The sequence below is a fragment of the Carcharodon carcharias genome, chromosome 9 (genome assembly GCF_017639515.1).
Source record: "Carcharodon carcharias isolate sCarCar2 chromosome 9, sCarCar2.pri, whole genome shotgun sequence".
Lineage (NCBI taxonomy): Eukaryota > Metazoa > Chordata > Chondrichthyes > Lamniformes > Lamnidae > Carcharodon > Carcharodon carcharias.
Window position 1 is genome coordinate 32,409,767 of NC_054475.1, and position 16,894 is coordinate 32,426,660.

The 16,894-nt window shown below is 37.0% G+C and overlaps 1 protein-coding gene across 4 annotated transcripts in view; it reads right to left on the minus strand.

Moving 5' to 3' along the window:
* Window positions 1-4,469: 4,469 nt before the first annotated feature.
* LOC121281850 (mitogen-activated protein kinase 14) overlaps window positions 4,470-16,894 on the minus strand; it is a 57,383-nt gene continuing 44,958 nt past the window's right edge. The window contains exons 9-13 of one of the 4 annotated variants that reach the window (XM_041194912.1): window positions 13,791-13,870; window positions 13,160-13,233; window positions 10,582-10,660; window positions 8,736-8,909; window positions 4,470-5,347 (exon numbers count right to left, since the gene is read on the minus strand). In XM_041194912.1, coding sequence (XP_041050846.1) covers window positions 8,748-8,909; window positions 10,582-10,660; window positions 13,160-13,233; window positions 13,791-13,870 — 395 coding nt within the window. In that variant the 3' untranslated portion in view covers window positions 4,470-5,347; window positions 8,736-8,747. Of the gene's footprint in view, window positions 5,348-8,735; window positions 8,910-10,581; window positions 10,661-13,159; window positions 13,234-13,790; window positions 13,871-14,457; window positions 14,538-16,894 lie in introns of all 4 variants that reach the window. The other 3 variants (XM_041194911.1, XM_041194910.1, XM_041194909.1) reach the window with 3 other exon arrangements.

A 16,894-nucleotide genomic window follows, 5' to 3' on the forward strand; every position in this document is an offset into this window, starting at 1 on the left:
AACAGTCATCAACCTGAAACATCAACTCTCCCCTCTCCAGAGATGCTGTCAGGCCTACTGAGCATTTCCAGTACATTGTTTTTATTATATAAAAACTAAAACTGAATTTCAGGACAGTAGACTTCAGGGAGAGTGAAATCCTACACGAAAGGAATAAAATTTCCAAGAAATATTTAAATGGAATCATTTGGGACGGCTTATGATTTTCTTAACATTAAAAAACATACGCAAGCAATTTAGCCCAGAAACAAGTTGATAGTTGATGTCAAAAAGAGAGCAAAACTGATAGAGAAAATGGAAGTCATGGAAGACATTAGGGAGACAGAAAGGGCAGGTAAAATTTTGAAGCGTACAAGGCACAGGATAGGGAGAATTATAAAATCAAGCAGAGAAGGGCCAAGAAAATGATCAGATGCAAAAGGTTGAGCCAGAGATCAGTGCAGATGGACACATCTAATTTTCAGTGGCAGTAGGGAGAGCAAATGTCTAAAGACAGGGATCTGGTGAAATTGCTAAAGACTGTTTTACTGCTCAACAGGGAAAAAGAAGATACCAGGGTTGAAGGAGTAACAAGGGTGTGTGTAGACCTGGAACCCATTGCAGCACAAGACAAAATCTAGTAGATAAGTTTCTTCAACCTAAAGTAAACAAGTTGAGCTCTGAGTTTCCAACCAAGAGTATTGTAGAGTGCAGATCTCCAGACTGGCAAGTAGCACATTTGACACTACATTTGAGAGAAAACAAGGATGAACCTTCAAATTACAGCTTGCAAGCCTCACATCAATTGTGAAAATGTTCAACACACGGATACAGCATTGTATGTGGGATCATCCAGAATGGTCACATATGGGAGCCATAGGTTCAGTTGGGGTTGGTCCTAACTGACCATTGTGCAGGTTTTCTTTGAGGCAAATCTGGTACAGAAATATGAGACAGTGGATGCTACCTACTTACATTTCAGGGAAACATTTAACACTGCCCCATCTAACAGGCTGATTAACAAGATGCAGTAGGTTGAAGAGCAGTGGTACTCAGGGTAGTGCCATTGTGGAAACTGATTTGCCAGTGGTAGCCCACAGAGTTCAGTTTTGGCACTGTCATTTTTATGAGGGCAGAAAATGTTCCAAATTGAGTGCAGTCGTCACTTATGTTAGCCATTATGCAATAATCCAGAGGGAGCCAGACAGTTTCAAGGTAGACAGCTTAAGTATAGAACTTGCTTAAGCTAGAACAAGCAAGAATGTGGAGTAGAAGATAAGTAGTCATATGCCTGAGGTAACAAAGGAAAGGGATATGGTGGCTTTGATTAGGTTATTAATTTTGAATAAGTCATTAAAGCAGTGTTTACAAGCAATCAAAACAGTAAATAAGACATGAGAATTCGTAGCTAGTGGTGGCGAATTACTGGTCAAAGGAGATGGGGTTGAATTGCATCTAGCTTTTGAGAGACCAAGCTTTGGGCAGGATTTTACAGCCAAGCCCACTGTCAAGATCATCCGGTCCTGTCAAAAGTCAATGGACTTTTAGCTGGTTCGCTGCATCCCTGGTGGCAGGTCCTGCCACAGCAGGGCCGGAAAATCCTGACCTTCGTTTCATCTTCACGTTACACAGAAGGCAGAATCATCCCAGATTTGCACCAAGTGTGGTAGCTAACAGGAAAAAGGTTTTACCCACTGGCCGCAGTGGCGGCTCTTCATGCCTCATCAGCCCAAACCTACCTCATTAATCATGCATTCCGGGAAACACGCCGTTTCGATGGTGGGCGGGCTCTCATTTGCCCACCATGCCATCACCTCATTGCTTCCTCACGTCAAGTGCCATATTTAAAGTGCTGCTGCGTGAACACCTGTTTCCAACCCAGGACAGAGGACATGGCCCCAAAAGGTAAGACTGCAGCCCCTCAATTCAGTGGTGTCTCTGGAATGTCTTTTGGACGCAGTGATGCCCTCTCTACCCTCATTCTGGCTGCAGGAGGTCCAGCAATCTCACTACTTCAGCTTGGTAGGCGATGGCAGTGGTAATCAGTGGCAATGCTGTACAGAAGAGGTTGGCCATCTAATGCAGAAAGAGGATGAACGAGTTCATTCATGCTACCAGGGTAAGACAACCATCTCATCATTCTAAACTGTCACAACTCAAGCCCATCATATATTCACTGGCATCTCACTCACTACCAGCTCAAGGGATATCGCCACACACTCACTCACATCCCCTTACATCTCCATCTGGCCTCATCTCTGGAGACTGCCTCCTCAGCTCTGACCATCTTGAGGTCACTTGCACAAATCAACTTGTGCCCCCACACACATACCCTGGAATATTCACTTTCCCTAGTATAGCCCTAACCCTACAGAGCTCGTCTTGCCCGAGGCTGCCACCTCTCTCCCCGAGCAAGCCCTTGCTCTGCAGTCATTGAAAAGCCTTACAGTTGGTTTGCTAGGTAGACACCTACTTGTGAGCCCCCCTACAAGTGATGTGGTGCTGCCTGCGAAGCCTGGTGCTGACGGCCACGCGTGCTGCCTGAAGCAAGATCAGGAAACATACCTCAGAGTCCTGAGTGAAGTGCAGCTCACCAGGTGCAGGTCGCTTACGTACAGTTGTGAAACACGTTGGCATGATCGGATGATCCAGCATGGGGGAATGATTCCGGCAAGCTGGGCTTATAATGATATGCACATGTATCATTGACTGGCAGAGTGGACAATTGCAAACTAGTTTCACAATGTTGTGAAACTAATTTTTGGCCTTGCCATATTGTCCGCTTATGCCACCAAACACGTCCAATGCCATGGGGCATGGAAAATTCCACCCATATTATTATTGATGGGAATCCAGAGCAGGGTTGTGAAGCTAATTGCTGAATTTAATATTCATCACAAGAAAACATTGCTCACTCTAGTACTTTATTCTTCAGAAAGATGAAGATGAGGAGGAACTTCAGAAGCCTAAGATTTTCAAAGGTATAGAAAAATTAGATCATGGAAAGTACTTGGGAACAGAGTTCAAGGACAAGGAACAGAGTCTAAAATTAAGGAAGCCAAAGGTAAAAAGTAAGTTCAAACAACATATCTTTAATTAGAGGGTGATAATATTGTGGAATAGATTAGCAGAGTTGGAAAATAGCAAAGGTTTGAAAGGTGACTAGATGAATTTTAGTGAGGATAGAAGGCTATTAATTCCAGAATCGAGTAAGCAACCAGAGGATAGGGTAGGCTAGACAAACTAGTGATCTCAAAAACATTTCATAATGTTTAATATTTCAGATTAAACCAATATTTTCTATATAGCTTGATTTCTAACATTTGATTTTTTTAAAATTATTTGTACTTTCCTGGCTACCATTTTTGTCAGTGGTTAAAAATGCAATGTTTAAAATAGATTCAATTACACTTTGTCACTGACACATTACAGGTAATTTCCAATCTACTATAAAGTGAATCCAGTGGATTACATCAGTCTTTGTGGTGAGGCACATATTGCAATGCAACTAAACAAGTAGTACTGGATTGGATTCAGCAGTTTCCTTCGCTCAGTGGCTTACCTGATGTGGTCTTCAGTATTAGTGAGCCCAAAGAACCAAATGCTGGTGAATGAGTTGCACCCAAACCACATCTCATCATTAGCTGCTTCTTTGGTTTTCCCTTCATGACTTGTGGTCAAGCAGAAGCAAATAAATTGAGTCGCTGCATTAGTCACTGGTTCTTCAGGCAATCTTCCTACAATGTACAGGTTTTTAAAATCTCAAAAATTGATGTCACTCAACCACAATTTTTTGATTCTTGTTTTCCCTTTTCAACTTTGCTTGCATACTGCACTTTGGGCCTTGGCCCTTCACAGCAGACAACACAAACTTTTGATTACAGAATTCATAGATTTGACCAGACTCTACAGTAATATGTCAAAAGGAAAGCACTGCTTGCAACCTGATCAATATTTTGGCATTAATTGGTAATTAAAGAAAAAGATTCAAACTCAAAATACACAACATGCACATAACTGAATTCAAACTCTTTGGGCCAAACCCTTACTGGATGAATCAGAGGTGGATGGCTAAAGAAGAGGGATCTCATGGTGCAAGATATAGAAAATGATTCCCCCCCAACCAACCACCACTCACTTAAGGGGGAAAAGTTAGTCTTTTGATGACCTGATTATCCAAATAAAGTAGCAGACAGTGAATGGTATTTGTTCATCCTTTTTTTCCTCCATCTGTTTTATCACTGGCTTTGGTTTTAAAGGTTGTCTTGAAAGATGACAGAAACATGTTGGTAAGGACTAAAATCAGCTGGAACTATTTCCACATAAAAAAGTCTCAATATCATTTGCCATAATTGAACTCAGACCACTTAAGTATGAAAGCAGAAGAGTTTGAGCTTATACAACTTTTCCCCCTTCTATCCAATACTTAACTTTTTTCCAATGCTAGATTGCCCTGTTTACAGAAAACATATTTTGCCAGGCACAACTGCTTTTTGAAAAAGCATCTGAATTTATTTCAGAGTAGTTTATTGTATGGTCTTACTACAATGTCACACCTGGTAAGTCACATTCCAATTACAACAAATAAATCTACAGGTATAATCGGACAACTGGAGTAGTTATTACAGTATGGAAAATATTTTTCATAATTCTACTTAACCTTACACAAGAGTGTTGAAGAATTTTAATACAAATAAGTAAATCTAAATCGTTGAATTTGTGCTATAACATTCCTGTTCCAATATTTTATAAACAAAGACATGCGTTCTTTTAGTTTGTAGTAGTATTGCTGAACAAAGTAGGTTTTAAAAATGAAATCACAATAAAAACAATCACCCCTTTATGCTGTAAACAGCAAATAAGTCTATAAATTAATGTACATCCCATTTGTACTTTTTATAAAAGTAACAATTACTGCTTGCATTTTTTTTAGTTTTGGGTGTTTTTTTGTACATGTAATTGAACATTTAAAATAGTATGCAATTTTGAAAATAAAGCATACAAATACACAAAAGTTTACCAGTTCGAATACAAGTGCTTGCAAGAGATTTAGTTAGCAAACAGAGTTCACAGTGGATGATAATGACAATATACAAAAAGCTTGCTCAGGATTTAGCAAAACATGCAGGATGTAGAAGAATTGTTATAAAAGTTCTATTTTGCCCTCACCCACAAACAATCCGTCATCAAGACCATGGTAGGCACTTGATAATATTGGAAAGAACCATCAGTCGAACTGGTTAAGTCCTCACAGTGATGCGATACAAAAGATCTGAATACAGAAGTAAGATTTTTATGGCTCAAATTTCCATATTCTCGACTTGTAACTCTGGTGGCACAAAGCTGAGTACTTCTTCGTAGGTTAATCCTGAAAACGAAAGAACAACGTCTTAAAACATTTTTGGATTTTCAAATGTGGATATATTGAATGAAAATGAGCCCCATTACATGGAAGATACAAATACTTGCACTCAATATTAATACAAATTCAATCTGGTTCTACAAACAAACTCCACTCAAAAGCGAAGAAGGAAATTAATGTCATACTATTTTCTACAGGTGTCCATTGTTGCACATTTCTACCATAATTGAAAGGTAGTCCTAAAGTCAACAATAAGAATTCTTATTTTTTTTTCAACTTCTTTTTATAGTTAAAATCATGCATGGCATAAGACGAGGAATGCACAACAGTCCTTATCAATTGGAGTCAAAGGATTCCTTCAAACTGGTTTCTAAAAGCCACCTTCATAAAGGTTACACATTCACTCCGATCAACGACATCCTCAAAAAGTACAAATTTTTAAAAAACAAGGTTTACATTATTTTGTACATATATAGTTCAATTATATACACAGGAAAGCTCTCATAAATGCAAAGAGTTTTGTTGGAAAAATATCACATTTTAAGGATGAAGGAACCAGTGACTTGAGCAATGTCAGGACAACTCCATGGTTTTCTTGCTGAATTGGAATGGTTTGAAAGTTGAGATAGTTTATTATGAGCAATTTTGAATGGGTGCATTTTGGCCTAATTGGGATTTTTCACAAAGGATTTTTGGACTATTTTTAGTTGCCATAAAAGAATCTTGCTGCACATTAATGGTATTGAGAAACGCTCCAATATAGTGAAGATCAAATAAGCATCCAAGGAATTTAGCTTCTTCAGCCACAACGCAACCTTGTATATCCTGAATATTGGTTAAAATGCTGAGTACTTCAGGTGGTTTCTGGTGGTGTACATTTACTATTCGAAACTGCAAATTAATAATTCTTATTAATAAACCTATAAAATAATGCTCTCAGTCTGGAGAAGTGCAATTGTACTGAGTTGGTTGCAGTTCCATGTCAAACACATGATTCAGTTTCTGTCGAAGGGTCATGAGGACTCGAAACGTCAACGCTTCTCTTCTCCGCCAATGCTGCCAGACCTGCTGAGTTTTTCCAGGTAATTCTGTTTTTGATTCAGTTTCTGCCTTCAGTAATAGATAAATCTGCACTTTACGCTTTGTGCTTGCGTTAGTAATCCTGCAATACTTCCCTCAACATCCTTATCACTGATTTTTTCCTTTATTCAGCAATCTTGAGAGCAATTAGGAATGGGCAATAGATGCTGGCCTAGCCAGCAACGCCCTGTGAAAGAATTTTTTTTTTTTTAAAATGTTGCTTTCGACACAGATTGGAAAAAAGAAAAGAACTTATTCAACTTCAGCATTCATCATCCCATCTGAATGCACAGCCCAAAATCCTTTTTGGTACAATGGGCCAGATTTTAACTGTCTCACCTGATCATTTGTTAACATTTTTTTTCTTCTGTTAATCTGTATGTGTTTCTCTATCATACAGTGTCTTTGATCCTCCATTACACTACATAATTTCTCAAATTATTTGTCTCTCTTACTTACTTGTTCTAAAACTGAGTGAAAACTGTTAAGATTCATATTTGATTGGCTGGAAACAGACATTTATTTGTAGTTCTGAAGCTGTCCTTCAGATTATTTTTGTTTAGAAACAAAGCAGGTCCAAGTATTGGTTCTACATTCGTAGTTTCCAATAAAGATTTTTTGGGATACTTTTAAGTAAATTTTAATTGTCCATTTGGTTACAATCATCTCAAAAATCTGGCAACACTGGAAAATGCACAATGACATTTCTAAAAATCATCCTGTTGATATGCCTAGAAATTTATTAACCCAAAGTAAATTGCAAATAATTTGGAATATTAAAAGGGCAAATAGCCTACATTTGTAAATCATCAGGTTTTGGACCAGAAGCCCATTAGAAGGTAATTTCCACACCCCCCCTCCCCCCACCACTCCATTCATGCAGAATTTTAGATCCCTTGGATCCAATAACAACTTGGTCTTATATCATCTGGAAGAAAATATGTTCCAATATTCCAAGGTCGTGCAGCTTGTGGTTGGTTGCAGGTTTTAAATTTGTAGGTTTTAGCACATCTTTGATCTTTGAGTTACCTTCAAAAGCCTCTTTTGAATGTCAACATGCACTAAAGTAATTTGTAAACTCAAAAAGACAGCAGGTCCTAAACCAAGTCTGCAAATTTTACATTTTAAAGCTATAAAAAATGTTTTGACTAAATTAGAAGGATTACCAACTGCATATACATACTGAGCTTTTAATCACAAAGGAAATAGCAAACATTTGGTTTGGTCAGTTGAATGGCTGATGTGGAAATCCATCACCATATTTAAAAGTCTCCAAATCTACATCTGTTTGTAGGATTTCTGTTTGCAAAGTACAGAGAACACACACACACTCTCAGCAGAAGCATATCCTACTTGCCCAAATTGAAACCCCTTAGGGCAATTGGTAGAGCCAAGGATTAGTGGTGGCCATGAGTATTCAGATGTACTATCGGGTTTAGTTAGAAAAATCTTCATAGCTTACCAAAATCACTTCCTACTACATGTCCAGCAAGGAGGAATGATGCAATATTTTCAGAATTGCTTGGAACAAACACATCAAAGCAGTTCATTCAAAGAAAGGTAGAGTGACTTCAAACAGGATGGACAATGGTTGGCAACACTTGCCAGCTGACTGAATCTGTATTATATCCTTAGAGATTCTGGAGATCAAGTATAGATTTGAGATCATGGAGATGGAGTGTAAACCCAAGATTTGGATTTGAATTTTTAAAGTATACAGGTTCATAGTGAGAACCACATGAATTAGTACACTGAAAGCCTTGGGAAAATCAGTAATATGTGTAAAATCCCACTGGTACCTTTCTGACTGTTCCATTATCTGACAAAGCATCACAATGCTTACATGACAAGCTGGATAGCAACCTTAAGAGCCACTGACCGCATTTTTTTTAAAATCCAGAATAAATGTCTTAATTATAGTGAGAGCCTATTCTTCTACCAAGATTAGCAATAGTCTTCACTCCGTTTGATAATCTTTAAGATGGGCCCAGTTAAAAATATAGGCAGTGTACAATTAAGCTGAACTGTACAAAAGGTTCCTGAATGAGCAAGGCAATTTTGCATTAATGGAGTGCAGTCAAAGCTGCACAGTATCCCTGCTTTCAACACCACTATCACATCGAATGTCTCCAATTCCATCCAAAAGCAGAGTCACATTGTTTCTCCATTATAGCAATGAGAATTGCCATCTCAGCCTGATGGGCAATGATGACAGGAAAGGAATATTGTGGACAGCGTGGCATAAAAACTCTTTGATCTTTGAACACAATTCCAGAATCACTTCATATGATGTAAGAAGAATAGTTTCACTTACTTTTCCATTCTTCTATTTCAAGCTCTCGGCTTTCAAACGACTGATCGTAAGGGTCTGCTTCAGGTTCATCATCCGGGTCATGATACTGAGAGAAATATGAATGAGCCAAAGCTTCTGCCGCTGTGATCCTCTTATCTGTGTCCAGCACAAGCATTTTCTCCAAAAGGTCAACAGCTACATGAGGAAGTAATAATAGTTAATACAAAATTGAGGTGTTTTTTGCAATATTATTACCATTTGAGTGTTTCTATTCACTAGCAAAGATTCATACATTGATATGAAAAATGTAGCTGATAACTGTAAACTAACAGAATGTCACAAAAAGCAACTGAGAGAAAGGCATCTGCTTTTGTCTCTTCTCATCCCCTACCTTTCTTAACCACAAAGACAATTAGTTAGGTAAAAAATACACCCGAATATAAATACAGCCTGCAGCTGCTTAGGGCAGGCACAGTAGGATCAGCGCAATATGCTCATTATGAACTTTGGACCATAAAACCATACATTTTAAGAATGAAACATAGCCCCAGAAATCCTACAGGTTCTGTAGAAATGTAAAAAATTGGTTGGATTTTTAACAATATGAGGGTGGGGTAGGTGAATTAACCTATATTACCTATTAACTATATCTTATCTACCTTGCATGCTATTAAACAAAAGCAGCCCTGGGCTTCAACACTTGAATCATTTGCATCCCTATACAGACTTAGGATTTTTGAAAGAATGACACTAGTGTATTAATGTAAGTTTAGGAAAACAAATGATTTGCTGCGAAAGAAAGAAAAACAGGAAGTTGGTTATTGTAAGAAATCACTGTTAAAACCTCAAAGAAATATATTGACTATAGAATCAGCTTGCTCCCTTTCTTCTTTATAAATAGCACCCTGCTGGCTTGACAAATACAGGGCAGCGTAAGTCTGTTATTTCTGCCAAGGACATGATTCTAGCGCAGGGTCTGGAACAATACACTCCTAAACCTAATAAGGTTGGATCTCATGACCAATACCTAAATCAGTAAAGGCTGAACAGGGCGTCCTAACAAGCGATAAACCACAAGATGACTTCATGGGCTTTGGAGGGCTTATCTTGAATATCTGTCCCTTGCTAATGGGCAATTGAGTAAGCGATTGATATGAAACAGCTCTAGAAATAAGGTTCATAAATGGGTTCTCAATAAGGGGGAGAAAGCACTTCAGATAGCAAAGAGCTTCTCGAAGTGCATTCATGCTGGTTTTGGCCTAAATTTCGGCTAGCTCGGGAAGATTGAGAGCAGTGATGGAGATCGGCTTCATCAGCCTGTTTGTCTGATCTAGGACCAGAAAACCGTTCTTGCCTATTTAGCTTACGTATCATATCCAAAGTGTTGCTTCTTAATAAATTGCTTTTAAAATCCAATGACCCCTTTTTTGGGTAATCTGTGACTCCAGGGTCAAATCTTACATGATTAGATTGGTAAACGTAAGGGGAATGACCTGCCCAAAATAGCTAACATGCTTGATAAGTATAAGTGATGACTTTGAGTTTGACTCCTATTTACTGGTAATGGGTTGGCTTTATTTTCCCAATTGAGGTAGCTGGCTGTTATAAGCATGGTTCAATGAGTTGGGAACCCGGTTTATGCCTGTAATTCCTAACAGTGAATTTGGATATCAACTTTTTAAATTGATTATTACTTCTCTACAAAAAAATTACAAACACTAGACCATCTATTCCACTCCTTTACACCTCCTCTCTTCCAGCTCCAATGTGGCAAAAGAACTAAAATAAATTGCTATCTATTCAAATCAGGAATAGGAAACTAAGCTGATGAAAGATACATCCGAATACACATAAAAAATGGCATTACCTTGAGGATTTGCTCCAATGAATACATCTTCAAAGCTCTGCTTTGGCATATGCTGTAAGGATTGTATGTAGTTTCTAGCCTGCAGAAATAGATTATTTATCTTCTACTGAGAATCAGAAATAATTTATCCTCTCAATCCAAGCTGCCGTATCACTTTTCCTAGGTATTTTGTGGAAGCATACTGAAGCTCATGTGAACCATAATCACCAACATAGATCAATTGGACTGAATTACCAGCTGTAATTGCTGTACACTTGACATAACTATGTAGTATTTATATTTTAGGAAACAATTTTTAGTTCGTGGTCACTTAGCAAAATGTATTTTAAGGTCAGAAAGATCTTAGTGCAAGTCCAATCACAATGTTACTCTTCTCAGTTTGAGTTGTGAAAGATAAATTTAAAGATCACTTGAAAAGTGATACCACAGGTTAATATTAAAAAAAATATAAATTTCAAACAGTTAACAGATTTTTGTAAGATATAAAATTAGACATGCCACAATGCAGTCTTCAGAAAACAACCACAACCCTTCCCCCTAACTGGGATGATACTGGTTATAGACCAAAAATGACAATATTTTTGGTTGTCAAACTTTTATAAAACAGGCAGTAGTGAGATTCATCTGCTGCACATCATTTTATGGGCAACTTTGAACAAAATATTCATATAAACCCAAAATTCTCATCCAGAACAATTAATAAAAAAACTCAATGACAACGTATAAAAATGGTTAATGCCAGGTAAAGCTTTGTTGCTTTGATTATTCATTAAAAAAATTTACCATGTCCAACTTGCTGCAATGCTTTATTTAGATAAGCAATTTGCAGAAGATAAATTTATTTCACATCCGTAATTAAAACAAGTTGCAGAATTTGAAGGTATTTCACAAGATGCTCAAAATTCTTACATACCTGTGTCTGACCACATTTTGTTCTGAAGAAAATAATTTTGCTGAACAGATACTAACTTCCCAGGAAATTTTGAATATCAAAATTTCAATGGACAAGAAAAATTAAACTAAACCAAAATAATCTACTATAAAATGGAACAGAAATAAAATTAGAGTACGAATCTTAGAAAATTATTCTCTTCACTAGCAGATGTCTGCTCCAACATCAGATCAGGTCAAGGACAGATAAGGGTATTCGGCAGAACTGAATGCATACAAACTGAGTGAGATAATGAAGACAGTCAAGAAAGCCATTAACTCATCGTTTTGCATATAGTGGAACTAATTAACCATTGATCACTTCTTGGTGTACAGCACAAGGAAAATTTTCAATTCAGGGCTCTAAAGGAAACAAGACGACATTGAAAAATCATTTGCATTAGCTAATTTAATAATTCAATGCGTGTGACTGCAGACCCGCTTGAAGTTCTAAGGAGAGAAATAAAAGCTGCTGGAAAATACCCAATTTTAAACATCTTAGCCAGGTATTCAGTAAACTTAAGGTGGCATAACTTCTGCTGATATCTGCTTTAGTCAATTGTAAAAACTGACAAAACAGGATTTGAGATTGCAAATTAAGTGGAAACTACAACAATTAGGAGCATTTCCTGTTTTAGAACTACAAGGATAGATGTTTTGGGACAGGTTCTTGACAGGGGCAGAGAGACTGGCACTTTATATAGAAGTGGCTTTATAGATAATACTTGGTCCAGGTGATATCTTGGACAGATTTCAACTGCCCAAAGCAGAGGGCAAAGTGCAACTGTCCATATTTTTATCTATTTATTTTGGGCTCTGCCTTGCCAGTAGGAAAGTGGCAGAAGTATGTTGGGTAGAAAGTAAGCAATATATAGCATTTTTCATAACCTTAGGATACCCCAACATGCTTTTCAGCCAACGAAATACTTTTAACAGGTGCTCAAATCAGCATGAGGTGTGGAGAAAGGCTTGATGAACCAAATGGTCTTTTCCTATCCATCAGTTTTGTATGTTGACATCAATTTGATATAGCACAAAGTCAGTATACATTAACCTTGCTAATCTGTCTTAATGAAAGAATCTCTGATCTATCCCTAATGCCTTTTAAACAGATTGCAGCAACAAAAAATTAAAGCTGAGAAATAGCAGTCAAAATTTTTAACAGGATGAAGGATATTTAAATGTGTATTTCTTAATTCAAAGGGCTGCTAATTATACATATCAAACAAAATACAGAACATCTCTATATGTAAAGTCAATGACTTGTTACCTCTCCAGAGGTGGGGACTAAGTTGGGCATTTTTAAAGAGTAAAATTGGCTTTAAACCTTTCAATGAGAGTATAGAAAGAAACCATTCAATATCATGGTACATCATAGACAAAGGTTTCATTTTTCTCAGCTATATCCATTATGCTTTCCATGAGCTTTAGAATAATGGTAATCGTAATATCCAAGTGCAGTTAGCAAGGCCTGGCTTTGGTAATTACAGAACTTACTACCTTCCAAAGAATCACTGGAATTTAAAATAGTTTGACACCATAGGTTGCCTATCTAAACACTATACATTTAAATGGGATTACGGAGATCCTATATAACAAACTGCTTCACACACTGACAAGGTCACACAATTTTAGAAGCTTTACTCCCCTCAATTTCAGGAAACCATCACATTGTCCAAGAAAGATGTGAAAGAGACAGCCCATTTTCTTAAAGCTAGGGTTCTATGGTTGTAAAAAAAAATAAATTAACATATGAAAGAATTGAAGTTCACAAAAAGAGCTAAACAATCCTCCATTCGAAAAGGCTGTATGAAACAAATTATCTGCAAAAATGAGATTCTTGACCACCATACTCCCAAGACTGCAGAAATAAACATAGGGATCTGAGCCACCCAAAAGCCTCAAATTATTGCTTGCAGTTTAGACTTAAAGTCAATTTATCTACATAACTGTCCTCATTTAGAAGTGGGTTTTCTATGTGACACATTTCTAAGAAACATTAGTTTAACAATAGGACACTGCACAGACCTTAGAAATCCTATATGGATATGTTGGCCCACAAACAACTCAAAGTTGTTACATTGAAATCTTACCTATTAGTTCAATTTTGTATTTTGCCCACAAAAAAAAGGACTCTGAAGGCAATTTATCCTGAACAATAGCTGGCAGCTAAGTTTATCATCAGTTAAATGGTCCATTGATCCAAACATACAGAAAAGACATGAGTATCAACAGAAGTCCTCCCTACGAGGAGTTCATTGGTAGCCTGTCTGTCTCACCTCGTGGCTGGGCATCCTGTTAATTAAGGAAGCAGGAGGGGTTCCTGTCAATCTCATGATCTGCTGAAGCTGGTTAATATCTTAAACGCCCAGGTCAAGGCGTTTATCCAATTTTCAAAAGGTACTCAAAAAATTTGAAAAACAGAGTTTTGAACAACTTTAGTAACCATCCTAATGAAATCCTTGTGTTGCTGGTTGTTATATTAGAAAAAGACAGCAGGATGCAGTAGAAAATAAAAGACACAAACATGCAGAGAAGGGGAGATGGGGAAGGCCATGATCAATGATGCAGCATGCTACGGGGTTAGATTGGTTAGTACTAAATGGATGTTACTGTACTTGAATATAGAGCACCTAAAATATAAGCAAACTGCAAACATTCAATATTTGTTGTCAAACCTCACAATTAAAAACTTTTAAAATCAGAAACTGAGGTTCTTGTGTTATTTTAGGCTTGTTATGGATTAGGGTGAAACATTACCTACAATACTATTTCTGTATTAATCAAAATCGCCACAGCAATGTAAAAAAGAACAACATTTCTAGTAGAAAACCAAACCGTGCCAATTAATGTTGGTGAATTTGTGCTTTAATTTGCAGTATTGCAAGTGACTTACTAGAACGGTCAATAACTAATCAGTGGAAAGTACAGGCAATACAAACTCACAGAATCAGATGATATTTTCATCAAAAGTTCTGGCCCTGGTGTTCCGACGAGCTGCATTATTAGCTTCAACTGATCAATATCTAACATTGTAACATAAAGGAAAACATAGGGGACAGGTTATAACAAAAATGGCCAATGCATTTTAGAGTTGTAACGATAACGGAGTCCAGAGGAATCATGAGCCAATGTTCAGGTTATAAATGCCGAATGGATTTAGTTAATTTCTGATAACTGAGGATTGTGGCTTCATAAATTGTACTAATGACTTTGAGGCGGTAAGAGAAAATCTGTTTCACTCAGCAACACAATTCAACTCCTGAATAATACTTATTCTCATGATTTTAAGTAACTGTTTTACTAAAGAATTAAAAATATAGAAATTATTAATTTAGCCCATTGTAACCTAACAATGTGTAAGTTTCAGGGCCAATCAGCAGCATTAACTTACTGCAACATGTAAAAAGTTGTTAAATTATTTGTGGAAGTTTTACTTTAAAACTTTGCTTATGTAACTGTTACATTTGCAAGATACAAAAAGCTGTCATATTACCGATACAACTCTAAACCACTGCCAAAATAAAATACCCTATTCAGACACACATTTTATTCCATTCTTTAATTTTCTCCTTTCCACCACCTACTATCTGGGGACCCTTCTACTTTTCCATTGACCACAACCAGGATGGCAATTAAATGTTTCAACCAACCACTAGACAGGACTAGATAGCAACCATTAACATTTCCCATTTATGATGCCCAATCTAGTGGCATGGTTGAGATTCATGGCACTTGAGATTCAGAGTCTCAAATGAGACCAGACAGGGTTTAAGGTAGACACACTTCACTTCACCTCCCATGCTCCAACTGAAATAATTTCTGAACAAAAAAATGCTTAAGTTTTGCACTCCCATACATCCCAGTGCAGTCTATTGATTCTAGATGCACTTAAGTACAGTACATAATGACATTTAAGTATTCCCCCAAATGTCAGCAGTGATCTATGGAAAATAAGTTTCAGAATTTCTGAAAGTAGTATATTTTCTATGGATATTTGAGGTCAATATTTTTGACGTACTCCAGCATAAGAGATCGAAAGAGTGTGCTAGTGAAGCAGCCAATTCACAAAATTGATCAGCATGTCAGGAATTCAATCCAAATTTTCACTAAATATAAAAACAAGAGTTAAAGCAAAAGATTTATCACAGGAAGCTCCATGTAAACTTCAAAAGTTTTACTATTTAAAAATCAGCATTTGTGATGCACAGTAATTTTAATTGTATTCTATTGATATAGAAGAAATTCAAACACTTACAATGCTATTAGTACAGTTTTATGGGTTAAGATTTCTAGTATTCATTAAAAATCCAAATTTACACAGGTGAAAATGGTCAGATTCAGCATCAATTGAGTATTAGAATATATGTTATAAACGCTGTTCCTTTCCTGAGGTGTTTACTCATTTTGGTAGACAATTCCACCGGCACCAATAGCCATCCAGTATATCACTCAAATGTTTGTTCTTTGAGAGTCAAGAAGTTTTGACATGCTTTTCAATCATTAGTGCAATCAGAAGCACTCTGATAATTTCCTCACCCACTGTCCCTACAAACTTACTTTTAACAACAGGTAAACCACCAATGCAATCACCAGCCCTCCCTTTCCTGCCACCCAAGAACAAACATAGTACCCAACATGCCACTATTGCTGGGAACAGTTCAATCAGCAGAGACCAAGAAATTGGAAACTTCTAGTCTAAACTGTTCAGTACTGTTTGGTGCCTTTACTCACTAGATCATCAGGGATCTCTGCAAGGTCTTTTAAATCAAATTATTTAGTTTATTACTTAACTATACAACCCTATCAGCTTTATAAATGTATTCAATAGCTATAGGTATTGGTCATTTTAATTGACATATCATTGTCAAAAGTCAAATCCTTACTTCATAAGGAAGTTTCAAACTTGAATTTGGCCCCTCAATAATATATTCAGTGTGTAAGCTTGGTTAAGACTGCATGCAAAACAGTTAAATTTTCTTGTGACAAGCTTTAAGAGGTCCAACGAGCAATCAAAATGTTTGTCTGAGCAGGATTGGGTTAGTAAAGACAAAACACAAAATTAGTGTAAACACATGAAACTATGGTTCATGCAGGTTTCAAGTAACCACACAGTGTTATAAAATACTGGGTCACTTTCCTATCACCAATTACATGCATAGTTGAGGTCACAGCTGTGGTCTTCCTTCTAAGCAAAATAACTGAAGCAGGAGAGAATATAAGCATTGAAAAAATGGATTAATTGCAAAACATTCCACAGTAACACAAAGCATTAATTCATGCATAGAGTGCTAACAAACCTATGAACAGTTTTATGATTTACTTATTGTTTGTAAATTATCTTACACAGATCTGGCACACTCAAGTTAGCAATCAACAGGAA